The sequence below is a fragment of the Cervus canadensis genome, chromosome 28, assembly GCF_019320065.1.
Source record: "Cervus canadensis isolate Bull #8, Minnesota chromosome 28, ASM1932006v1, whole genome shotgun sequence".
Classification (NCBI taxonomy): Eukaryota; Metazoa; Chordata; class Mammalia; order Artiodactyla; family Cervidae; genus Cervus; species Cervus canadensis.
The window spans coordinates 40,773,864-40,800,424 of record NC_057413.1 but is presented as its reverse complement, the minus strand read 5'-3'; the positions used below and the strand labels follow the sequence as shown (position 1 = coordinate 40,800,424).

The 26,561-nt window shown below is 49.9% G+C and overlaps 1 protein-coding gene across 1 annotated transcript; it reads right to left on the bottom strand.

Annotated features, from left to right (window-relative positions):
* Window positions 1–2,758: 2,758 nt before the first annotated feature.
* On the bottom strand, window positions 2,759–25,036 carry DEF6 (DEF6 guanine nucleotide exchange factor). Its single transcript, XM_043450531.1, has 11 exons — window positions 24,753–25,036; window positions 13,421–13,561; window positions 12,588–12,773; window positions 10,687–10,923; window positions 10,451–10,597; window positions 6,592–6,700; window positions 6,106–6,404; window positions 4,883–5,049; window positions 4,570–4,768; window positions 3,538–3,628; window positions 2,759–3,343 (listed from the first exon to the last, which is right to left on the bottom strand). The coding sequence occupies exons 1-11, from the start codon at window positions 24,846–24,848 to the stop codon at window positions 3,120–3,122; spliced, it is 1,896 nt and encodes a 631-aa protein (XP_043306466.1). The 5' UTR covers window positions 24,849–25,036; the 3' UTR covers window positions 2,759–3,119.
* Between the last annotated feature and the right edge of the window lie 1,525 nt (window positions 25,037–26,561).

The window sequence follows — 26,561 nt, the reverse complement described above, 5'->3', positions numbered from 1 at the left end:
TTTCTAGGCGCATCTCTTCATTGCTAGGATTCCTGCCAACATTCATGCCCTGAAGATTTCACTTCCTTCCTTTAAAAGACTCATTTCCCCTAAAGACAACTCCTTCTCTAAAAGAAATTCTGGGAACACTGTTAAGATAGTACATTTTTTATTCCTTTTATTTTTTAAACTTGCCACAAGTCACATGGGATCCTGGTTCCCCCACCAGGGATTGAACCAATATCCCCGACATTGAAAGCATGGAGTCCCAACCACTGGACCACCAGGGAAGTCCCAGGGATAGTACATTTTAAACCTCACTTCATTTTTATACTAAAAAGATGTGTATGTATATATATATTTGTATATATATATGTATGTCTGTATATATATATATATATATATATTCACCTAAATCAGTTAGCTTCTGTTGCTTGAGTCCAAAACAGACCAATATAGCTTCCCCGGATCTTCATTTTGACTAGATTTGCCTACAGGCACAGCTCACAGTGGGAAAATTTGGTTCCTGCCAAGGTTTTTCAGACCAGCCAGAGAGCTGAGCTACGAAAACCTGCTGTGATGCCCAATTACAGTGTAAGTGAATGGTAACTTACAGTATGGAATAAGGCTAGACCTGCTTTGAATTGTTGGATCCGGTCGCCTCCACAGCCATTTCAAGATCCAGCCGGCAGGTGGAGTCCTCCTTGGCCTCCTGAAATCGGCCTCCTCAGCCCATCTCTGTCCTTCTCAGCTACAGCAGGGGCCAGAGAGGCATTACTGAACTGGTCTCTTCGGCCTGGAGTGACACTGGGCTTGAGAAATAGGTGCTTTACATATCCTGACAACAGTTTGCAAAAAGCCTGTTACATTCCAGCCCTTCCAGTCCATTGCCCGACCTCCCCAACCCTCAGAGTGGTGACCTGGGGCCGCAATGACTGCACTTTGCACCTGGCCCCAAGTTTATAGGTATCTTTGAAGGCATCAGAGATTGGATACATTCTCTTTTGTCCAGGATATTGGTAAGGTCAAAGGTGTTCTTTTCTAACCCTGCAATTAAAAGACAGCAAAATATCTTCTCCTGCTCCTAAAAATGTCCCCCAGGACTGACAGCTTCTCATGCCAGTCCCGATTCAGGGTGGTCTTCTTTTCCCTGCCTTGCTGCAACCAGCAACACCTCCTGTTCCCATCATAGAATGGTCAAAAGGCAGGAATGGACTCCGTTTACAGGTGAGGAGACCGAGGTTTAGAGATTGTCCTCCCACCTCAAGTCTAAACACTACCTGGCTTCCAAGAATATCTCATTAGTTCCCATTCTATCTTTCTAGTCACAGTCCTTCATAGTTAGTAGTCCTCAAAATTTTTGCCCCTCTACCCCTAAAGAACATAAGAACTAATGCAGTTCCTTGCACATTCTTAAGGTGACATCTACTGTTTTTCATATTGGTTTAAAACAGTTGCAGAGAATGGATGTAATTTCTACTAGTTTATAAACATTAACATTTTATTATAAAACTACTATGGGCAGGCGTATGTGCTTAGTTGTGTCTGACTCTTTGCCGCCCCATGGACTGCAGTCTACCAGGTTCTTCTGTCCATGGAACTTTCAAGAATATTGGAGTGGGTTTCCATTTCATACTCCAGGGGATCTTCCCAACCCAAGGATCAAACAAGTGTCTCTTGTGTCTCCTGTATTGGCAGGCGGGTTTTTTTTACCACTGTGCCACCTGGTGCGCCATAAAACTACTATATTACCCTTTTAAATGTGCTGAATAAGACTCAAATCCCATAGTGAACAAACAGATAAACAACAAGGACCTACGGTATAACACAGGGAACTATATTCAATATCTTATTGGAAAAGAATTTGAAGAGAATATATATATATAATATAGCTGAGTCACTTTGCTGTACATCTGAAATCAACACAACATTGTAAATTAACTGTACTTCAATTTCTTTAAATGGTAGAAAAAAGTATCAAGGTCAAGACAGTAAAAAAAAAAACCATGAACAAGCTCTTCTTCAGCAATCAAAAATTTTACATTGTCTCCTTTTCTCCTTATACTTGTATTTCCATTCCAGTCCCCCATTAAAAATCTAACCTTAGGGAATTCCCTAGTGGTGCAGTGGTTAGGACTCTGCATGCCCACTGCCAAGGGCCCAGGTTCAATCCCAGGTGGAGGATATGAAGGCCTTAGCCATGGCAATAACCATGGGGTTAGAGATGGAGGGATAAATATGAAACCATGAAGGAGAGAGAATTGACTGGATTTGATGATGGATTTTTCATAAGGGGGTGTCAGGGAGGGAGCAAATTATCCTAGATTCCCAGATCTCTGTCTTAGGTAGTGAGGTAGGTAATCAGGCAATATGGGAAAGAAGCAAGTCTGGAAGGTTTTAGGCAAGTTACCTGACCTCTCTGAGCCTCAGTTTCCCCATATGTAAAAAGAGAATAATAATATCCATCTCTCAGGGTTGCCATGACAAATAACCTGAGAAATTTCCAGACACCGAATATATGCTCAGTAAAGACTTTTGGGCAATACCAATAGTGGTGCTTTCTCATGTGCCAAACACTTAATCCTCAGAACAATCCTATAAGGTAAGCCCTATTTTATCAACATGGGAACTGAAGCACAGGGAAGTGAAGAAACTTGACCAAAGTCACCCAGTTGGTAAGTGGTAGAGTGGACTTTCATATTCTTCCTGGGATCTATAACTGGACTTAAGAAGCGAGAAAGTGGTAGGAGAGATAGACAACAAACCTGCTGCATAATTTATTCCAATAGCAGTTTTTATTTGGAAATGTGCCTCCAAACTTGGTGGCAGTCTGGGGACAGGTGGTCCCTGGCCTGCTCGTTGACTCTCTTTCCCAGCCCAGGGCATAGGGCCCTTGGAGTTAAGGCACAGGGTCAAGTCCTCAAGGATCAACATCCCTGACAGCCTCAGTGGTCTGAGGCCTGGGGCTGGTGCAAAAAAAAATGAACCAGGTTCCAATCCGGGCTGTTTCATGGTCCGAGGGCCTGGGCCCTGGGTGCCAGGGCTGCAGCTCCTTCTTCTGCAGAGGCTGGTGTCACCCACAGGCCAGCTGTGGCCAGGTTCTGGTAGACATGAGATTGGGGGCAAGAGGCTGGCAGAGATTAGTTTTCTGGTGCCGGGTCCAATTTATCTTCCTGAGGCGCAGAAGCTGAGCTGGGAGCGTCTTCCCCGCCATTGAGGGACTTCTGCTGCTCACTGCTGCTGGGTGAGGGGGTCTTGTTTTCACGGGATCCCCAGCGAGTCAGGCGCTTTAGGGAGGAGTCGCGGCGGGCAAGTAGAGGGGCCTGAAAGCCTGTGAAGGAGCTGCTGGTGGTGGGACGTTTGTCTGCCAGAGAAAAGGCAGGTATGAGGAAGCAGCAAGGTGTGTGCAAAGGGGAGAAGTTGAGGGGCTTCACTTCAGCCCTCAGGGGAGAGGAGCACCCCCTGATCTGCAATGCTCTGCAGATGTGGGGGTCTCCCCTCCTCCCTCCCTTGTCCCTCCCCACTCCAAGGAAAGCTCCAGGGTCTAACCCTTCTCACCTCCAGGTTTAATTGGATGCATGAGCCTGTTCATCTGGACATTCCAGTGTTTCACGTTGGTACTAGCCTGGCGCAACTTCTGCTGAGCAGCCTGTGGGGACAGGACCAGTGGAGAGTGGTCAGAGCCACCATCCAAGACAGCAAGTCTCGACCTTTTCAGGTTCACAGGCCCCTTAGGATCCGACAAAGGCTATTGATCATCTTCCCAGAAAAACTCATGTATGTTCATAAAGAGCTATGTGTATGAGCAGAGTTGGCCTCCAATTTCAGGGGACTCAAAGACCATCAAATAGTCAAAAATAATCATAAGTATAGTTTCCACTTATCAAGCAGCTAAAATGTACTAATATCTTACTTAACTTCCAGAGAAGAAGTTAAGAAACAAATTCAAAAGAGGTTAAGTGACTTGCCCAGGGACAAACATGGAGCTCTGAACAGCTGTGTCACACCACCTATCCAGGACCTGATGCAAAACCTCTGCTCCAGTGTTCATCTAGCCATTAGCAGCGGCTGTGGGATAAGGAGTCATAGAGGAATTTTCTCTTTTTATGATACTTATTTCTGTGTTTGAATTTTTTTTTAATGACCATATATGCCAACAAAGCAAAATAAAATAATGAATACTAATAAAAATAAAACATCAAAAGTTTGTCTTTTTTCTTAAATCGTCTATGGAGATTTGGGCTCCAAAGAGTGGAACCAAAGTGCAGGAAGAGCAAAGTAGGGGCTGGAAGAGTAGGAGGAAAAAAATTTTGCCCAGATTAATAACAGTGATAAAAACAGCAGTTAATGTTTCTTCAGTGCTTACTGAAAATTATTAAGTATCACATGCTACCTTGTTTAACCTTCATAGCAATGCAATTACCAGTCCCCTTCCCCAGATGAGGGACTTGGTGCTCAGAGAGGTTAGGCCATTTGTCGGAGGCCACACAGTCAGGCCACGGTAGAGCCTGAGGGACGGCGCGTCAGGGAAGGTTCCAGAGCCTGTGCACTCACCCTGCCGCCTGCGACCTGCTCCACCCTAGGCCTCACCTCCACATCCTCGTCGGCCCTCTGCCGGTTCTGCCGCACCTCCTCCAGCTGCTGCTGGGCCTGCTGCAGAGAGCGGCTCTGCAGGGCCATCTCTTGCTGCAGCTCCTGCTTCTCCTGCTGCGCCCGCTCGATGTATCGCTCCTGTTCCTCCTTCAGCTGCAGCAGCTGCTTCAGCTTCTCCTCCTCCTCCTCCAACAGCCTGCGGGGTGTCCAATGTGTCACCCCCGGGGGCCGAGGCACCTCACACGGTGCTTGACAGGTGGGAGGGTGGGGGCGTCAGGGAGGGAAAGCAGAAGGGGCCGCCTGGTCCTACCTGGTCTGGGCGAGGCGCACGGCCTCCTCGTCCTGCCGAGCTTTCACCTCCAGCTGTAGGGCCTCCTGGAGCCTCTGCTGCATCTCCTCCAGCTCCTTGATGCGCTGCCGCTGCCGGGCAGCCTCCTCCTTCTTCAGCTCCATCTCAGCCTGCATGGAGGCCCGGGCCTGCACCGGGACACAGAGCCAGGTCAGCGGGGGCCCTGCGGAGGAAGGCTGCAGGTATGCTGCCCTTTCCCCAGGGCTTTGTTAGGCCAGCCCAGCTAGTTATCTCTGGATGAGGGTCTGGGGAGTTCCCTCATGTCCGGTTTTCGTGATCTGATCCCTTTCTGAAAACCTGACTAGGTCAGATATAAGGATCAGTAAACTACATGGGGGAAAGGGGCTCAAGTCATCCCCTTTTAGCACCAGCCTTAATAGTTATTATTATACATTGTAATATAATATTTTATAATTATAATTAGGCTAGTGCTAGCAAGGGAACAACTATAATTATAATTGTTAGAGCAATTGTAACTCAAAAGTATTTCCTTAGTTGATTCTCCTTTCCACACCTCTGTAAGCCAAGTTCTATTGGCATCAACATGTCACAGGTAACTGAGGCACAGAAAGGCCAAGTAACTTACCTGAGATCACAGGGTTCCTAAGAGACAGAGCTGGTATGGAACCCACAGTGTCTCGACTCCAGATCTAGATCTCTTAAATCTTAAATCTAATTGCCTCTATACCTCTAGTCCGTCTCCAGGTTCACCCCGTCTTCCTCCCATCCTACCTTCTCCAGACTGGCCTCATTATAAATTCAGAGCAAGTCTAGTCCCATGTAGTCCAGCCTCGGTCCAAATTCATCCCCAGACACAAGGTCTTCAGCAACTCCTCTGTCAAGGTCCCGCCCCCCAGTCAGCCAAGGTCTCCCAACCTGGCTCCACTCTACACCTATCACTCCGCTCCATCCTTCCCAATTCGTAGCCTCGGGCCCCGCCCCACATCATCTCTCCTCTCAAGCCACCCTTCTGCCAGGTTCCTTACCCCATAGGCCCTGTCCCCATCCCATACCTATCTCTGTCCTCCCCACAAATCCCTCAAGACAAGCCCCGCCTCCACGCTCATCCCTCAGGGCGTGGCCCCGCCCCCAGCCCAGGCCCCGCCCGGTCCCCGCCCCCCGGCGCTCTGCACCCGGCGGCCCTCACGCCTCGGCCCACCGCCTCCTCCCGGGTGCAGCCTCACCTGCTCCGCCTCGCGCAGCTGGACCTCGAGCGCCTGCTGGAGCTCCCGGTGCTGGCTGCGGCGCCGCTCCTCCTCCTCCTGCATCAGGCGCTCCGCCTGCCGCTGCGCCTCCTGCAGCAGCTCCAGCTCCTGAAGCTTCCTCTCCTTCTCCTCCTGCAGCTGCTGCAGCCGCAGCATCTCCTCCTCCTTGGCGGCCCGGCGCCGCTCTCGCTGCTCCCGCTGCTCGCGGCGCTTCTGCTTAAGGTCCTTGTGCAGCGACGTCTTCCCCTCCGCCTGCAGCCGGATCGCCGTCTGGATGGCTGTGGAGGGAGCGGGAGGGGCTAGCCGGAGACAGGGGGACCTCGAGGGGCCCACTGCCAGAAGGGGGCCTTTGGAGTGGCTCCTGTCCAGCCTCCGGCCTCCTGCTGGGCAAAGTGCTCTCACTCCCTTTGCACCGATGAGGCGATTGGGGCCCAGCCCGGTCCAGGACACCCCGCGAGCACTCACCAGCTGTCCACTCCTGGCGCTGGCGCGTGTCAGAGGCGCTCATCTCATAGGTGCGGGAGGCGGTCTTCACACAGAACATGCAGCGCTTCCCCTCTCTGTCGGGCAGCACCTGGGAGAAGGCCCAGACAGGCTGGCTTCACTGGGGTCACACCTGCCCCAGGGGAGCTCCAGCCCCTTCCCCCTTGGCTGATCATCTCCTCCTGGCACCCCTTCCACCCACTCTGCCAGGAGCCTGTGTGGCCTGGTTTGGAGGTTAGTGTCCCCACAACTCTTAGAGCCTTTGCTCTTTGAAGGTGGGACAGCCCTCCTCTTACTATCTCTCCATGGGGTCTACACACAGTGACCACTCAGTGTTTATCCAGATCAGGGCTCAACATCTCTCATGACAGGGTCCTCACTAATGAGACCATTCATTTCCACAGAAGCCTGCCTGCTGAGAAATTTCTCCATTCATTCATTCCAGGGATATTCTGTAGTGTCTACAGGCCACTCATTGCTCTGGGCATATGGGATACTACTAAGATGTGCCTAACAGATCAAATCCCTGCCTTGCCTAAGCTCACATTCTAGTGGAAAATAATAGGTACCACGTACTGAGCTTCATGTGTTCTAGAGTCTGTACCAGGCAAAGATTATTAGCTCCATCTTACAGAGAAAGAAACTTGAGGCTCTAAGAGGTCCAGGAACCTGCCCAATTCACAATGCATGTTAGTGGTGGAGTTGGATTTCTGCTTAGATCTGTGCTCTTTCCACAATGAAAGCTGTTTCCTTACATGACAAAGATGGACATAACCTAGAATGGCTATAATAATGTTTTTCATGTAAAATAACAAGTGTTATTGAGAAATTGGAGCTTTCATTTACTATTGGTGAGAATGTAAGATGGTACAGCCACCAAGGAAAAGAGTTTGGCTGCTCCTCAAAAATTAAACATAGAATTACTGTATGATTCAGCAATCCTCCTCCTAGGTATCTGCCTTGAGAAAAGAAAATATATATCCACCCAGAAACTTGTACATGGATGTTCATAACAGCTTTATGCATAACATCAAAATGATGGGAACCACCCAATAACCACCAATGAATGAATAGGTAAACAAAATATGGTCCATCCATACAGTGAAATATTATTCAGCCATTAAAAGGAATGAAGTCCTGATCCATGCCAAAACATGCTTGAAAATGTTATACTAAATGAAAGAAGCCAGGCACAAAAGGACAAATGGTGTATGATTCCACTTATATGAGGCTCCTAGAATAGGCAAATTCCTAGAGGTGGAAAGCAGAGAAGAGGTTACCAGGGACTGGAGGGAAGGGAGAATGAGTTATTGCTTAATGGGTACAGAGCTGCTATTTAGGATGATAAAAAAAAAAAAGCTTTGGAAATAGATAATTGGGATGGTTACATGCGAATGTACTTAATGTACTTAATATGACTGAATTGTAACACTTAAAATGGTTAAAATAGCAAATTTCATGTTATATATATATTTTTTACTTTAAGCCTCTAAAATAATGGACAGAGTCAAAGGAGGAAAAGGGATAGGAAAGGAGAAAGAATAGGGAAATATAGAGTGGCCAAAGTGAAAGCGTTAGTCACTTAGTCATGTCTGCCTCTTTGCAACCCATGGGCTGTCACCCAACAGGGTCTTCTGTCCATGGGATTCTCTGGGAAAGAATACTGGAGTGGGCTGCCATTTCCTTCTCCAGGGGATCTTCCCAACCAGGGATCAAACTTGGGTCTCCTGCATTGCAGGCAGCTTCTTTACCGTCTGAGCCACCAGGGAAGTCCTTATCTGGTCTGTTGCCAAAAGGAATGGAATTTGGGTGAAGGAGAAAGACCTTTAAAGAGAACTTTTAGAAAATTTTGCTGGATAGAATGAGTCATAAGTTATCACCTCTGAAATCTTTAGCAAAGTCCACATCATTAACCAATGACTTTAGTATTGGATTTGATTTGCAGTTCGGTTTTTTTTAAAAAGTGCTGACATAAGCAATCTAAAACAACAACAACAAATGAATAAACATATCGAAACCTAAATAGAGTTACAGTTTCAGAGAAAAAAAACAGATTTGTTTGCCAGAGGGTAAGGGGTGCAGGAAGAGGGGAGAAAAAGTTGAGGGATATTAAGTGGTGCAAACTTCCAGTTGCAAAATGTGAGTCATGGGTATAAAATGAATAGTGTGGGGAATATAGTCAATAATTATGATTACATAGTTATCTTTGTATGGTGACCTATCATAAGTAGAACTATCGTGGAGATCAGTTTGAAAAACATAGAAATATTGAATCATTATGTTGTTAACAGGAATTAACATAGTGTTGCAGGTCAATTATACTTCAAAAACAAACAAACATATCCGTAGAAAGAGAGATCAGATTTGTGGTTACCGAGAGGTGGGAAGGGGGGGTTGTTGAGGGGATAGGGGAGGAGGAATTGGATGAAGGCGGTCAAAAGGTACAAACTTCCAGATATAGAATAAGAAAGTTTACTAGGGATGTAACATGCAACATGAAAAATATAATTAATACTACTGTAGATTATATTAATATATGAGGCTTCCCTGGTGGCTCAGTAGTGAAGAATCTGCCTGCCAATGCAGGAGACTCAGGTTCTGTTCCTGGGTTGGGAAGATCCCTTGGAGAAGGAAGTGGCAACCCACTCCAGTATTCTTGCCTGGGAATTCCCATGGACAGAGGAGCCTGGTGGGCTACAGTCCACGGGGACCACAAAAGAGTCAGATGCAACTTAGCGACTGCGTGTATGCTAAGTAGCTTCGGTTGTGTCCCACTCTGCGACGCTATGGACTGTAGCCTGCCAGTCTCTTCTGTCCATGGGGATTCTCAAGGCAAGAATACTGGAGTGGGTTGCCATGCCCTCCTCCAGAGGATCTTCCCAACTCAGGGACTGAACCTGCATTTCCCGTGGCTCCTGCATTGGGGGGTGAATTCTTTATGGATAAGTCACAGGGGAAGCCTAAACAACAACAAATGTTATATATAAAAGTTGTTGAGAGAGTAAATCCTAAGATTACTCATCACAGAAAAAAAATTTTTTCTATTTAATTTTGTACCTATATGAGGTGACAGATGTTTACTAAACTTACTGTGCTAATCACTTTATGATATGTATAAGTCAAATCACTATGCTGTACACCTTAAACTTACACAGTGCTGTATGTCAATAATATCTCAATGAAACTGGAAGGAAAAAATAAAGCGTGTTACTTTTCTAAAAGAAAAAAAAAGTGCTGACATGGCTGAGAATGGCCTTGAGGCACTCAGGTATACAGTTGACCCTTGAACAGCTCAGGGGTTAGAAGTGCCAACCTCTGCCTGGTCGAAAATCCACTTATAACTTTAAAGTCAGCCTGGTGGCTCAGACTGTAAAGAATCTGCCTGCAATGCAAGAGACCTGGGTTCGATCCCGGGGTTGGGAAGATTCCCTGGAGAAGGAAATGGCTACCCATTCCAGTATTCTCGCCTGGAGAATTCCAGGGACAGAGGAGCCTGGTGGGCTACAGTCCATGGGGTCGCAAAGAGTTGGACACGACTGAGTGACTTTCACTTTCAGTATCCCAGTTCTGCATCTGCAGATTCAACCATCTGTGGATGGTGCAGTACTGTATGTATTTATTGAAAAAAAATCCATGTATAAGTAGACCCACCAAGTTCCAACCCATATTGTTCAGGGGTCAGTTGTATTTGGGTTGCACTCATCTAAGCAGGAATCTTAGGTGGGGAAGTCACTGGGGCTTCCCGCCTTGCCCTCCTCCTGACCCCTTGCCCTCAGGTTACACCAGGGCCCCTCTGGGCCGTGCTTCAGTATGCCCTCCACCCCTTCAGCTGCCGCCTCACCTCCACGCAGCACTGCGCATCCAGAGGGATCATACCCCTCTTCTCCTTGCACTCTTCACTCCCGAAATAGCAGAGGCAGCTGGGCTGCAGCTGGAACCAGCGTTCTGCCCAGTTCCTCCGCAGGTGCCCTCGTTTCCACAGGTAGCCCTGCCAGAGCCAGAGCCAAGTCAGAGGTGTCCTTGGCCCCCACCCCCACCCTCCTTGGGGTCCGCCCCTGGTCCCCAGCCGGGCCTGACCTGCTTCAGGACGTCTTGGATGAGCTCCTGGTAGACCTCGTGGATGGCCATGCTGAGCGTGTCCCGCCCCACACCTCGCAGACAGCGGCCTGAGTTGAAGAGCTCCAGGAACTGCCAGACGCTGAGCCCCCCGCTGCTCTGGGCTGCCTGGGCCTCCTGAGCCAGTAGCTCCTCCAGCTCCCCCAAGCCCACCTCCAAGCTCATGCTGCTGAGCACCTTCTTCAGCAGGTATTCCACCTGGAGGGCGGGAGGGAAGGCTTGGTGGCGACAGCAGGTGGTGTTGCTGGTGTCGACACCAGGGGTCGCTACCATCAGGCTCCCAGAGCTGGGGCAGAAGTGACCACGGACAGGGGTTGGCAGGTTGTGGGGGGTGGATGCGTGGCAGAGGACTAAATGACTAAACGCTGGTGGGCTCCTGAGTAGAGATTTGGGAGGGGATCCTGGGGCCCCAACTTCAATTCAGACATGCCCTCCCCAAGCTCCAGTCCTTGCTGCCTTGAATTGAGGGCACGGTGAGGTGGGAGCTGAGGACTGGGGCCCAGGCAGAGACAGGGAGTCATATAAAACGTCAGCGGGGGACAAGGGCCCTCTCGTTCAATCTCCTCACTCTGCAGATGACAAAACTGAGGTTCAAGTTGGGGCGGGAGGGGGGAAGTGACTTGTTTTGAATCACACAGAAAGTTGGTAGCAGCCAGAACTCAATTCAGATCGACACCCCATGAGTCCTTATTCCAAGCCCCCAGCCCCAGCCCTGGGGATCGTTCCCTTGTCAGAGGGCAAGGGGACGGGAGGTGGGAGCGAGCAGGGCAGGGACAGGAAACCTGTTGCAGAGGAACAGGAAGTGGTGGTTGGGGTACATCCTGCTGCAGTTTGCTCACACTGCGTGTTGATCACAAAAGCGACAGCTTTCTGGCCTCGGAGAGGCCGCCTCGCCCTCCTGGCAGGGGTCTGACAAAGGTACCCGGCCAGCTGTCTGTCTGTGAAGACAGACACATGTCCTTCTGCTGCCCCAACAGCTTCTTGGAAGACTCTCTGCAGGGCTTTCACTCTGGGAGCTACTGGGTCTTGGTTGGCAGTGGGGTGGGGGCACCCGCACTCTTCCCACAGACAGAAGCGAGGGCACAAACCTGAATGCAGTTAGACAGGCCAAGACCTCTCGTAAATACAGAGGACCCCTCCTCCATTGTGCCCTACTCAAAAGACCTAAATTCGCCCTGGGATCTTTACCACCACCAGAGGGCAGAAGGGGTCAGGAGAAGGCTGAGTGGACAGGCGAGTGGGGGAGTGGAGGGAGGGGGCAGGTTGGTTGCCAAAGGGGTCACCTGCCCCAGCTTCACCCATGAATTGAGAAGGTAGAAGCTGGGTTCTAGGCTGATGTTTCCAGGATGCCCTCTCTCTGGGGTCTGAGCTGAGTCCGTCCTGGCTCCCCCCTATATTGTAGGAGACAGGAAGAGAAAATCTGGAACCAGGGTGAGACTTGGTTGCCCACTTGGGAGTGAGTGGAGAGACGTCCCTGGAAGGTCTCTGTCCCCCTAAAATAGCATCCTTCTCAGTTTGCCCCAGTGCCTGAAACCCTGCCATTTGATTTTAAATGTTTTCATTTCAAAACGCTCAGCAGTGTATCAGGCATTCACACCTCTGTGTAAACAGAGATTGCAGAATCATTTTCCTACTGTGAGAGCAAGCAGAGCCTTGAAGCGGGTGTAGTTTTGGGTCTCCTGGGAGAAGGCATCATTGCTCTGACATGGGCAGTTCGAAGTGTCTGGAGACGGGTGGGTGTGAACAGGTAGCCAGTGGAGAGATAAAGAAGACAGAGGATGTGGGGAAGTCGAGAGACAATTTGGCCTCCTTCATGGTTTTGTTGAGGCCTGTCCCTAAGTGATAAAGTCCCTGGGGCTCACCTCATCAGGAACCATGATCAGAGGGTACTTGTCCTCGGACAGGAAGTTGAAGAGACACCAGAGACGGAAGGCATCCTGATTGGAGAGCATGTTGTTCCCGTTGCTATCCACCTGATAGTTCTTCTTCGCCGTCAGGGTCCAGCACAGCTCATCAAAGTGCTCCTTAACAAAAGCCCCCTCTTCCACCTGCCACCAGGCCTACAAGTCAGCTGCGAAGGCTGCCTCATCCCAGCTCCACCACCCAACTAGGCTCCAGCTGGCTTCTCAGGGTCATCTGCTTCCATGCTCCCCACCCTGCCAATGCTGGTACTCTTGCTTGAGTAATCCCTGAGCTGATGATCAGGGAGCTGTCTGGCCAACCAGCCCGACCCCCAAACCCCCAGCCCTGCCACACCCATCACTTCCACGCATCCACATTCACCCAAGTTCCCGATCCATAGAGCAGCTCAGTCCCTCAGGCCGAGGAGAAAGAAGGGGAAGCTCAGGAGGAAATGAACAGTCAAGAAAAACTTGAGAAGACAGGGACAGCAAGGAGGAGCGGAGGGGACAGACTTAGAGGGGAGCTGGAAAGCGCTTGTGAAATGACAGCTGAAAGCTAGGCAGGGAGGGGTGAAGATCTTGGGGAAGGTGGAGGCTAGGATAGAGAGGAGGCAGCTGGAGTGAGTTTTAAGGAGGGCAACAAGGGGGCAAGTGACGGGGATGTGAAGGGTGGAGATGGGGGACATGGGTGGCAGAGGGGACAGAGATGGAGTTCATGGAGGGAGGCATTGGGGTGGCAAGGAATTAGGGTGCTGGCCAGGTTGGGAAGTGGAGAGAGGTGAAAGGGGCTTCACCTTGTCCAGGATGTACTTGTTGAGGTAGGGCATGTATCCCTGGCTGGACACGGGACCATCGTCATCGTCTCGGAAGTGCTCCTCCAGGGCCACGGGGTCATGAGGGATGTGCAGGACAGTGTACAAATTGTGGGACAGCACCTGAGACAGAGGGGCGCTTACCTTCCTGAGCCTCGGCCCAAGCTGGGCCACAGGGCTGCTCCCATCTGCCCTGTTGTCCTCACCCCCATCCTGGCTAAGTCTTCTACACATGTTATTTAGTTCAATCATAACTAAAACTGCTCTCTCCCCGCCTCTCTCTTTATATATATATGTACATATACACACACATATACATATATATGCATATACACATACAATAAATAAAATAAAAAGTCCATCTAGTCAAAGCTATGGTTTTTCCAGTAGTCGTGTATGGATGTGAGAGTTGGACTATAAAGAAAGCTGAGCACCAAAGAATTGATGCTTTTGAACTGTGGTGTTGGAAAGACTCTTGAGAGTCCCTTGGACTGCAAGGAGATCCAACCAGTCCATCCTAAAGGAGATCAGTCCTGAATATTCATTGGAAGGACTAATGCTGAAGCTGAAACTCCAATACTTTGGCCTCCTGATACAAAGAGCTGACTCATTGGAAAAGACCCTGATGCTGGGAAAGATTGAAGGTGGGAGGAGAAGGGGACAACAGAGGATGAGATGGTTGGATGGCATCACCGACTCAATGGACATGAGTTTGAGTAAGCTCCAGGAGTTGGTGATGGACAGGGAGGCCTGGCATGCTGCAGTCCATGGGGTCGCAAAGAGTCAGACATGACTGAGTGACTGAACTGAACACTTCCAATGGAATGTAATTCAGTCATGAAAAACTGAACAAAATCTTGCCATTTGCAACAACATGGATGGACCTTGAGGGCATTATGCCAAGTGAAATAATCTGACAAAGACAGACAAATACAGTATGATCTCATTTATATGTGGAATTTTTTAAAAAGGGAAAAGAAGGGATTCATAGATACAGAGAGCAGATTGGTGGTTGCAAGAAGTATGGGGTGGTGAGTGAAATGGGTGAAGGTGCTCAAAAGGTACAAACTTCCAGTTTTTAAATATGTCATGGGAACATGATATATAGCATGGTAACCATAATGAGTAATACTGTAAGCCATCTGAAAGTAGCTAAGAGAGTAGGTCTTAAAAATTCTCATTGCAAAAAAAACAATTTTTTTAAACCATGCATGGCAATGGATGTTAACTAGGCTTCTCATGATCATTTCACGATATATACAAATAAAGAATCATTACATTGTACACCTGAAATTGAAATGTCAATTATACCTCAATAAAAAACAAAAAAGTAAAAACATATGCACTTGCTATGCAACAAGAACTGTGCTCAGTACTTTGCATATATTTCCCTTAACGCCCAGAACAACTGTTAACATCCTCATTTGACAGATGAAAAAAACCCCTAGACTCTGAGATGTTCAGTAATTCACCCAAAGGCACAGAGCTGGCAGGGCTGGAATTCAAACCCAGACAGCCATGCTCTTTGACAATCATTAGGCAGGTGTGTCCCCTTTCTGTAGACGGGGACATGGAGGTTCAAAGGACTCAGTTACTTGTGCAAGGATTCAGTGAACAAGAGCCTAAGATTCCAATCCAGCTCAGCAGATCCCAAGGCTCGGGGGCAGAAACCTGACATCTACCGTCAGAGACTCGGGGTCAGGCAGAATTGGCCTGGAGTCCAGTGAGCCTGCTCCAGGAAAGGTGTGCTCAGTTCCAGCGACTGCCCTTCTAAAGGTGGAAGGGAGCTGGAGAGGGTGCAAAGAAGGGGCACAAGAAATGGTCCACGAGGTGTGGATGACAAGGCTAAAAGGGATGACGACAGGGGAAACGGGTAGGTTAACAAACCCATCATATTAGCACAAAGAGGTTGAAGCTTGAACAAGGAGATCAGGAAAAAAATGAAACTGTCTTGGTGTAATTCTGCGATAGCACTTATCACAGAAAGTGTGAATGAGGAAAAACAGTCACCTACTCTGTGCCAGCCACTGTATGAGGTGCTTTCTATACCCCAGATCTAATCTCGGCAACCGTGATATCCAGACATTAGTGTCCCTGTTTTCCAGATGAAGGTGCTCAGGCTTGGAGAAGTTCAGAATAAGTGGGAGAGAGACTTCCCTAGGGATCCAGTGGCTAAGACTAAGACTCTACAGTTCCAGCACAGGGGGCCTGGGTTTGATCCCAGGTCAGGGAACTAGATCCCACATGCCACAACTAAGATCCAAGATCTCCCCCACCCCATGCCACAACTAGGACTTGGCATAGCCAAATAAACAAATATTTTTTAAAAGTAAATAGCAGAGCTGAGGTTGGAAACAGGTGTTCCTGATTCTGAAGGCAGCTTCCCTATTAAAATATTGACCTCACCTTCATCCCCCAACTATAAAGTAAACTCTGGAGACAAGGTCTCTGTTATCTTCCTGTCTCACAGCACCATGTCCCTGTCTGCACACCCAAGGTAGTCAATAAATGCTGTATTCAAGGGCTGCTTCAACACCAGCAGTTCACCTTGGAATCAGCTGGGGCAATACCTCCGAGCTGGTGTGCCTGCTGTCTTGATTTCCTTATTGTCTTTTGTGAGAGGAGAGGGATAAGGGTTTGAGACTTTTCCCCAATGTTTCCCTGAGCCTCAGGTTCAACTCAGCAAAGTGGGAAGTTGGGGGGCCCAGTGAGGGGATCAGTATTTCTCTTTTCCCTCACTTCCCCTGCCTGGGCGGTCATCTGTGGCCCCCACCCCAACCCTCATTCCCATGATCTTCAAATTATCTCATGTGCTGTCTATAGTTTTGCTTTTCTCTTATTCTAAAGGACATCTGAAGTTTCTTCCTGAGGAACTCTGCCCTCTTTCTTTATTTTGGCAATGGAGCCTTGATTTTCCTTTGAGAAACACCTCTCCTCTATTTTCAGTATCTGTGGTATTAGCCGTTTGCACCCCTACCCCATCTGGCTGCAGGGGTGGGCACTTTTGAGTCACGGTGTTTGGTTTGAGAACGCACATGACCAAATCTAGGCCACTGAGAAGCAGTCCTGGGATTTTTGCTTCCTCTAGTGGAGAAGAGGTATATTCTTTCTGTGGGTAAACCTGGACAGAGTTAAGGTGCTAGAAGATAAATGCAGCTAACATCTTTGTCCACCCTGAATATTCACTGGGAGGACTGACGCTGAAGCTGAAGCTCCAAAACTTTGGACATCTGATACGTAGAGCTGACTCATTGGAAAAGATCCTGATGCTGGTAAAGATTGAGGGCGTGAAGAGAAGGGGGCGGCAGAGGATGAGGTGGTTGGATGGCATCACTGACTCAATGGACATGAGTTTGAGCAAACTCTGGGAGATGGTGATGGACAGGGAAGCCTGGCATGCTGCAGTCCATGGGGTTGCAAAGAGTTGGACATGACTGAGCGACTGGACAGCAACAACAACTACAGAGAATACTATCAAGCTATCAAGTCAAGGGATAAAGAGAGTCGTCATCTGAGGACCTAGATCCAGCCAAGCCTGAAGTCAATACTGTGCTTGGAGTTTCGTTTATGTTAACTAAGATATATCTCCCTTAAGCTATTTTGAGTTTGGTTTCTACCACCTATAATCAAGAAGACATGATTAACACATCTATGGTCATAGGACACTAATCCACACTCCAAGAGGTGCCACTGCTAAATGCTTACACTTAAAATCCAGAGTGACCAGCACAAGAGAAATACCCACTTCTGAAGAGACAGGTGTTATTCTAAGTTTCACACACTTCTATCTGCTGTCTCCTGGCCTCTTTTCAAATTACCCATGTCTTTATGTTTCTTCAAGTGTCCTAGAGCGCCTCTTTGAGGAAGCTTCCTGCATAGGCCAACCAAATGCTACAGTCCAGTGAAGGGGGAAACATGGAAGGCCAGGGACCTTCACTTTCTAGTTGTGAGGCCTTGAATAAACTTCTTTACTCCTTGAGCCTCAGTTTCATTGTCAGTAAAATGGGATAATACCCACCACGCACAGGGGCCACGAGGGTAGAGTAAGATGATAGATAGATAAGAGTGCCAGAGCAAATATAAGTTCCCTTCTTGTATAGTAAGTGTGATTTTCTTTTTTAACCTAACAAATTAACAAAGTCTTATGCAAAAGACTGATACTATCAAGTATTGAGGAGATTGTGGAGAAATGGGGATTCAAATGCCCTGCTGTCAAGGTGTGAATTGGTAGTCTTTCTGGAGGGCAAAACTCTATCAGATGTAAAATTAGGCATAACCCCAGCATTTTTAATCATCCAACCTACAGATGCTCAAGGGAACAGAGCCACCTGTACAAGAATGCTCACTGAAGCATTGTTTAGAATATAAGGCATTGGGAAATGCCTGGCAGTTCAGTGACTGGGGCTCCAAGCTTCCAGTGAGTGGGGCACAGGTTTGATTCCTCATCAGAGAACTAAGATCTTGCATGCCCTGGCACAATCTGCCACCACCCCAAAAAAAAAGAACATCTAAGGCATTGGAGACCGCCTGAGTCTCCTTCAAGAGGGGACAGGTATACCACATCATGGATCTGTGCGCGGTTGAAAAATTTTACTTCTGCCACATGTGTGCTTATGGGCAAGTGATTTTTAACTTCCCCAAGACTTTAGTCTCCTCTTTGAGGAAAATAAGGGGGCCTGCTCCACGGGGTGTTTTAGAACAAAGCGCTCAGCACAGCACTTCGTACACAGTGCAATAAAAGTTGTGAGCTATTTTTATTATTATGTTTGTGTGAGCAGACATGGAAAGATACGTATACTATACTGGCAGGTGGAAAAAAGCACGCTCTAGAATGAAATATCTGTAAAATAATACGTGTGCAAATATCAGGTTGAACCATTTTAAATTGCCATTTGAGTAGGCCAAAACAATCAAATGTCAGCAATTTCATATGGTTCAATCTAATGTGTTTATTTGTACATAGAAAAAAAATCTAGAAGACTCAGCAACTGTTAACAACTATCACCCTACCACCCTCCCCAGGGAGGGGAGGGACTTTCACCTTCTTTAACACTATTTTTGTCTTTGAATTTTTTTTAACCAGTAAAACATATTTTACTTTTATAACAAATTTCAACTTCTTCAAAAAGCACAATTTTCTGTGCCGGGAACATATATTGTTTTTATGACAAAAAATTTAAACCCTAGTGATAAAAAACAAAGGGTGCCATTAACCACTGTTATTAAAGTACCCTGCTATTAAGTTGCTTTGTCATAATGTTCTTTTGCTATTTCTTGTTTGTGTGAGCATCTCTGGCTGTTCTACATTCCTTGAGGGCAGCAAGGACTCTCATCTTAACCCTGACTCCAAAGCTCAGCACCGTGTCCCCTACACGCTCATGGTTTTTGATTAAACTCCCCTTAAGTCTAATGTAAGTGCTGCAGTGGTTTTCCAAGGTTCTCAGGGTGAAATCTTGGAGTCCTTCCGGAGATTTCACTCTATACCTTCTCTGACCTCATCCCTCTTGCTCCCTTCTATCCGGCCACTCTGACCCCTTAGATGTCCCCCGGACACGCCAGGCATGCCCTTGTCTCAGGGCCCTGGCACTTGCTATTCCTTCAGCCTCAAACATTCTTCGTCCAGGCCACAGAACGGCTCACACCCTCTCCACTTTCTGGGGTGGCAGGGGGCGGGGGGGCTTCTCTGACCACCTTATTTAACTCTGTAGTCCCATCCCATCAACTCCCACACTCCCTATCCTCACTTCTGCTTTATTTTTCCCCCATGTCATGGATCACGAGTCTTGACTTATTGCGTTTATTCATCTGTGTTCTCTGACTAGAATGCCGGCAACACAAGGGTGCGGGGTTTTTTTTGTCTGTTTTATTTTATTCACTGCTGTACCTCTGGATCTGGCGTAATGGATACTCAACAACCATCTACTAAACGAACTTAAGTGCTTCAAGAGAAGAGGTGGGAAAAACACAAAAGTCAGACGGATGTGGACTGAATCTCTCTACACGAACCTCGCTGGGCTTTAGTTTTCACACCTCTAAAAATAGAGTTCAAGGAGACTTTGTAGAACTCCTCTCCCACCCCAGGACAGGAGCTGCCACCCAGCAGGACACAGCTGCCCGAACTGTTCCTCTCCTCGGTTCACTGGCCCAGGCTGTCCTCTAAGACCTCCGTCATTTGTACCTTGTGCCAGTTGAGTTTGAGAAGCCCCGGGCAGAGGCTCTGGCCCTTGTGAGCCATCAGGACAAAGAGGAATCAAAGGCTCCAGACACTGAGGATTCAGGGCCTCTCCCTGGAGAAATCAGCTGACCTCAGATTGCCAGGCTTCCTGTGCCTGGGCGCAGGGGATGGGGCGGGGAAAGGGAGGGAAGGGGCTGGGGGCGGGCAGAGGGCGTGGCCAGAGGAGGGTCATGCCGGAAAGGAAACGGCGGCGGGAGCGTGCCCAGCAGTCACCTGCCGATTTCAAGCACTCCTTAGCCCTGGAGGCGGGGACGCTCCTTATCCTGCTCTTACAGAGGAGGAAACCGATGCTCAGAGAGGTGAAGTGTCTTCTTTAAAGTCAAGGGCTGACCCTAAAGCCCTACACTAGATCTCTATGCTCCGTGGGCTCAGATTAAGCATCAGAATCACCTGGGGAGCTGGTTGAAACTGAAATCTGCCAGGGCCCGCCCAGACCTACTGACTCAGAGTTTCCAGGGGTGGGGTCCAGGTGTCTGCAATTTTCACAAGTTGCCATTCGGGCTCCCCCGGAGAGGGCTCTCTGTCTCCCCCACCCACCCAGGCAGCCCCTGACCTCTGGGTTGGCAGCCATTGACCTTTGAGAGGCATCATTTATTCACTATTTCCTCTGTAGGCGTGTGGGGGAGTGGTTCTCCCCTGGGGGCATGTGGGGTGTGTGTGTGTGTGTGTGTGTGTGTGTGGTGTGGTGTGCAACTCAGTCATGTCCCTGGGGGCATGTGTGTGTGTGTGTGGTGTGCAACTCAGTCATGTCCCTGGGGGCATGTGGGGTGTGTGTGTGTGTGTGTGTGTGTGTGTGTGTGTGTGTGTGGTGTGGTGTGCAACTCAGTCATGTCCCTGGGGGCATGTGGTGTGTGTGTGTGTGTGTGGTGTGGTGTGCAACTCAGTCATGTCCCTGGGGGCATGTGGTGTGTGTGTGTGTGTGTGTGTGTGGTGTGGTGTGCAACTCAATCGTGTCCGACTCTTTGTGACCCCATGGACTGTAGCCCACCAGGCTTCTCTGTCTATAGGATTTTCCAGGCAAGAATAGTAGAGTGGCTTGCCATTTCCTTCTCCAGGGGATCTTCCCAACCCAGGGATCGAACTTGCGTCTCTTGAGTCTCCTGCATTGGCAGGTGGGTTCTTTACTACTGGCGCTATCTAGGAAGTTCGCTAAAAACTCAAGTGCAGCAATGCAATGGGTGCCAGGCTCATGATCCTGTAGTTCTTAGACTTCAGGAGTAGATGAAGATAGAGCGTTTGGGCATCCTTAAAAGTACCAATCACTAACTGCAAAGAGAATGACTAATTTCTCTCATTTACATGGCCTGTAGTCTTTACATGTATCCAGGTGCTAAGTGATTCTTGTAAAATTTATAGATTCTTTTTAAGAGTCACTGAATATATTTTTCTCAACCAGTGGGTACTAAAGCAAAACTACTATCATGAGGGAGGAGCACCAGGCATTTTAAAAGGGGAGGATCTCTGGATTGGCTGTGTGCCTGTTGAGAGCAAGAAGGGGCTGGAGGGATTGGGTGTAGGCATCAAAGGAAAGATGGAGGCTCAGAGAAGGAAGCGGAGAGGGGAGGCTGTGTCAGGATCAGTTTCACCTGCTTGATATACTTTGTTAAAATTTACTTTCCTAGGCTAGCTGGAGAGCTTGGTGATCCCCAGTTCAGCCCTTGGGCTTTATAGCTCAGAGCTGGGCAGTGACTTGTCTAAGGTCACCCTGCTGGGGAGCAATATAGAAGTTGGCCTGTATGGCTGTGAGTCAAGGGCTCTGTATCACTTAATCATCCTTCCCTCCTTCACACTCTAGACTGAGAAGACCACAGCAGGCAGAGGTCTGGGCAAAGCTGAGGATCTGTCATCAGATTCCTGGACTGGAGTTGTTACTAACTTCCCTTCACCTAGAGGAGGGCTTCCCTGGTGGGCAGCGGTAGAGAATCTTGCCTGCGATGCAGGAGACCCGGGTTTGATCCCTGGGTCAGGAAGATCTGCTGGAGAAGGCAGTGGCAACCCACTCCAGTAATATTGCCTGGAGAATCCCGTGGACGGAGGAGCCTGGCAGGCTGCAGTTCATAGGGTTGCACTGAGTTGGACACGTCTAAAGCAGCAGCAGCACGTAGGGGAAGGCTGTTGTCCCGCTCCAGAGGAGGCAGAGCCCGAAACTCAGGGGCTCTCGGTGGGCAAGACTCCCTCCCTGGACCCCAGGACTGCCCTGAGTGCCAACTAGAGGCTCAGGATTCTGGGACCCCACAGTCATGTAGGAAAGGCCCCAGTTCATCCTCCCTGCCTTGCCTCTGCTCCTGCTGGTCAAGGGGAAGAGGTAGGGCCTCCTAGGATCCTCATCACACACACTGCTCTAACCACACACCCAGTCTCAGGCCCCTCACCCTGGGCCTGGCAGTCAGGGGGTGAGGAAGCCAAATTCTCAGCTGATCACCCAGGAAGCCTAAAGCTGCTTCTGGAGGGGAAACGGTGTGGACATTGGGAAACTCACCATTCCCGAGGCTCCCCTCCCTGCAGCCCTCTGTCAGGATGGGTACTCACTCCTAAAGCTCTTCAAAGAGGGAAGTTTTGGGGACCCTGCAAAAGCTCAGAGTCCTTAGCTCCTGTGTTCAGCCGAAATCCATTCTGAGCAGAAGTGCCATTCCTATTGATCTACTTTTATTTTTTTTCCCACCCATCTGGACAAAAGCTATGGTACTTTCTATAAGAATTCAGAGAAGGAAAAACTCATCTGATCTCTCCCCCAAGCCTTCTCTTCTTCAGAGAAGACAATCCTGACTCCTTGGGGGCTACTTCTCAGAGGACTCGCTGTTCTTCCTCTTCCTTCTGGCCCCATCATAGCTCTGCCCAGGATGACCGGTGGCAGCCTTTCTGCCAACATGTTGGAGAGAAGTGGGTGACTGTCCCAGCTTGCTCTGGGCTGGTGCAGGTCCCCCGGCCTCTTCCCAAGAGAGGACGCCAAGGCCAGGGACAGTTTTGGTGAGGACAGGCTGACCCCAAGGTCTTTTCCCTTCTCACCCAGTCTTTCCGGTTAGGGAGTGTGCCCTGCTGGTCTCTATCTGTCATCTGCTTCTTCCTCTGCCTTCTGACCACTTCTCTATTGCTCTTTTGCCTTTCCGGCATCCCCACCCCCAGCATTATCACTACTTCCTCCCATCCCAGGCTCTAGTATCACAGGCTGGTGGGAGAACTGCCTTCCTCATCTTTCTCTCCTATGAAACGGGCCCTGCAGTTTCTGGTCCACCTGCCGCTGGGCCTGAGACTACCATTGCTACTCGGATTCCCAGAATGGACACCTTTTCTGTTGATGGGTTGAAATCTACCACTAATTCTGTGTGACCGCAGAAGCTGCTGGGTGGGCTCGTTGTGAGCTGTGATGTGGTACAAAGACAGTGGATGTATGGTTAGATTTTGCATCCTCCCCATGCAATCTTCCTTGTAAATACTCAGTAGGTGGGGGTGGGGAACAGGCATCTGCCCAGTTAGAGGCTGAGACAGAAGCTCCAACTAAGAAGCCTTACTGCCTGGTGGGCTCAGGAAATCTGAGTGCAGTACCTTCCATTTATGAGGGAAATAGAGAGCCTGGAGGTGTCACAGGGGCCACAGCTAATGGAGTGGTGGAAAATGGAGACAACAGACTATGGAGGTTGGGATTGTTCCTGAAAGATATTAAAGGGGCAACATGGGAGGCGGATATAGGACATGGAGTTTCTGTAAAGATGGGTTTTGGAGGATCTGCTTTTCCTCTGTCTGCCCTGCAGAGCTCACTAGACTACATAACCTGCAATAAGAGGATTTAAGTAGAATGTGAGGAAGAACCTGCCTCTTGGGAGATTCTCTCAGATGATCAAAGGTGGTCATGGACTCTCCTTCCTAGGAGAGCCAAGAATCATTTACTAGAGGCTCACAAGTCTGGCTAAGGGGTCAATTATCAGATAGGACCAGTTTGGGATATCCAAGTTCATTATGTCCAAGTTCAGCAAAGTAGAGGGAGGGGAAACAGTGCCATCCAATTCATCTCTTGGGTTTCCAGGCACCTCCTGCTCATTTAGAATGGAGGTTTCCTTGAGATTACACTCTTCCTTTGCGGTGCGGGGTGGTGGGGCGGGGGGGTGGGCGGGGGAGGGGGAAGGCGGCAGGAAAGATACAGGAGTCTATGGCCTAGCTTCATGCCAGGCGCATACCTGGTGCTCAATAATATTTGTAGAGTGAATGAATGAACCCCTAAGGCAGATCCCAGAGGGCTGAGGCCTCCCTCATCCTGCCTCCTTGTGTCCCCTGGCTCTAGTGGCCTAGGGCCTTGCTTCTTGCCCACTAATGAGGGTGAAGGCAGCACTAACCCAGGACGGCAGGAGAGAAACTTTTTGGTCTCCCAGGAATTATCTAGGACCAAGCAATGAACTTCAGGGCAATCACTGATGGGGCTCTTCCTGGACTCAGATTCCACTCCTTCCCTGCTAGAGGTCTCAAGGCCTAAGGTAAGTTTCCCAACCTGGTGGGCATGAGGGGGTTGGTGAACGGGCAGCAGTATGTTGGGGTCTTCAGTCCTTGCTCCTTCCTAGGTCTGTCCTGCCTAGGAGGCAGGGTGCAGAGTAGATGCTCTCCTGCCAAGGGCGACTGAGCTGCCTGGTTTGGGGCCGCGAGAGGCTCGTGAACCCTCTCTCTCAGCTCTGGGAGGAAGTGACTGACAAGTGCTAGCTAACTGTCTCTCTTCAAAGCCAGGAGGAAGCAGCAGGAAGGAGTGAGGTGCATGCCCAAGCTTGACTCTGGGGAGACGTGTGCTCATCACATGGAATCTGGGATGTAGCTTGGCTCGTGGCCCTCAGAACCCCATGATGCCGCCTCTCTCCTGAGAGTTTTCGGTCGGGGCTCTGGACCATGGCCCTGCACACCCCTCACTGGGGCCTCTGGAGGCAGCAGCATCCACCAGGCCATGTCACCCCAGTTACCCAGCACTGGCCCCCCACCCTTCCCGGGCCCCTGGCTAGCTGGGGTGCCCCTGGAGGAGCGCAGGGTTCGCGCCTAGAGCCCAGGAAGCGGGGGCTGCTGAGACGCGTCCGCCGGCCTCCCCGCGCCCCGGGTGCCTCTCACCTTGAGCTGGGACTTGGAGACCTTGCCGCTCTTTTCCACGTCCAGTGCGGTGAACGCGTACCAGATGGACTTGAGCAGCTCCTTGCGCAGGGCCATGGCTGAGGCGCCCGCCCGGCCCAGGGGCGGCTCTGACACCAAGATCCGGTTTCAGGAAATGCAAACGGCAGCAGAGACCGCAGCAGGGCCGCGGCGCGGACCGAGAGCTCCACCTGCCTGCTCTCGCGGGCTCCCGCGCTGGCAGGACCCAGCCTGTGGCTCAGCGATCCCGCTCTCTGCTTGGGACTGGGGACCAAGCCCTGGGGAGCTATGGCCCCAGCTCTGTTCAACCTGGTTCCCTGGGTGTGAGGCCCTTTGGGAGCCTCCTCGGCCCCCAGAGGCAGCTTGCTGAAGGAAAAGCGAGCCTGTCCTCACTTTGGAGTCAGAGAGCAAGGGGCAGGTCCTGTACCAATCCCACACTTACCAGGTGGGAGGCTTTGGATGAGTGACGTAACCTCTTCAAGCAGCTTCTCATTGGTAAAGAGGAAGAATGCTCACCTCATAGATTGTAAAGAGGTCTGAGGATGGACATAAAGCTGGAGTAGGCTCTGGATAAAGCATCTCTTTTAAGGCCATCTAATACTACTGTGGTGGTGGGGCTCCTCCCACCACCACCAATACGAACTTGGAGGAGGAACTGGGCCAGAGCACCTCTCTAGGTTGAGAGGGCTTGGCACGTGATTAGCTGCTTCCTTATCGCCTGGCCTTGGCTCTAACAAGGCACGCAGAGGACTGCCCTCTCTGGGGCCCAGTGGCTCTGACCCAGAGACTCTGAGGCTCATGGGGTGAGCCCCATGGTGGGGCCCAGCTTCCAGGGCACTGGGAGCAGGAGGGTGGGGACCCAGGGTGGGGACATCAGTGCTTCTGTTTCTTTAGACTCAGTACCTGTGAGGGATGGCACATACTCCTGCCACTAACAGTGGCCTTGGATGTTGAAGGTAACTGAAGCGCCCCTACCTGGGGGCATGCCCCAGCACCTGTCCTTCCAAGGAGCAGGTACAAGAGTTTGCTGGGCATCCTAGGAGAGGATGCCTGTGTTAGGGGAGGTGGGGCACACCCGTGACAGTGGGGAGAGGAAAAGAGACACCTCCACCTCCAATCCCTGTGATGCTCCCAAGCAGGAGGGGTCAAACCCATGTGTTCTTCCCATCACCTCCCTTTCCTGTGTTCTGTCCTTCCCGCCTGGACTGGTCCGGTCCTACCACATACTTTTCAGTAGACTCCGACTGTGTCTTCAGACTTCTACAGCATGGTCCCAGACACCTAGGTGGGTACCCCCAGAGCTGGGTATCGAAGCTGGCACTTCAGCACCAGGACAGCAGAGCCATCAGAAATCTTGGGTGCCTTGGCAAGGGTACCCTCAATCCGTGGGGCTTTGCTGACTTGGAGCAGTGGACTGTGTGCTGTGTGTGGAGAAGCGGTTGGGTCTGGAGGGGCTGTGATGACATATCACAAGGCAAGGTAGAAAAAAACAGAGTTCCTTCAGCCTACTCATCTTGAGGCTTGAGATTCAACCAGAGCCTGGAAGCAGCGGTCACACTGGCCTTGTTTGGCTACCCGGAGCCCACCTGCTCAGCTGTGGGCAGGAAGCCACCGACCACTCCTTGGGGTTTCTCTCACATTAGGGCTTCCTTTCCCGGGACCCCTGGGAGGGCAGGCACCCCAGTCCGACACTGAGGCTGAGTGAGGTCTGCGCTTGGGATATAGGGCCAAGAGCCTGATTTGACCAGCCCTGGCACCAGGGCCCAAAGCTGAAAGGAGGGAGGAAAAGAC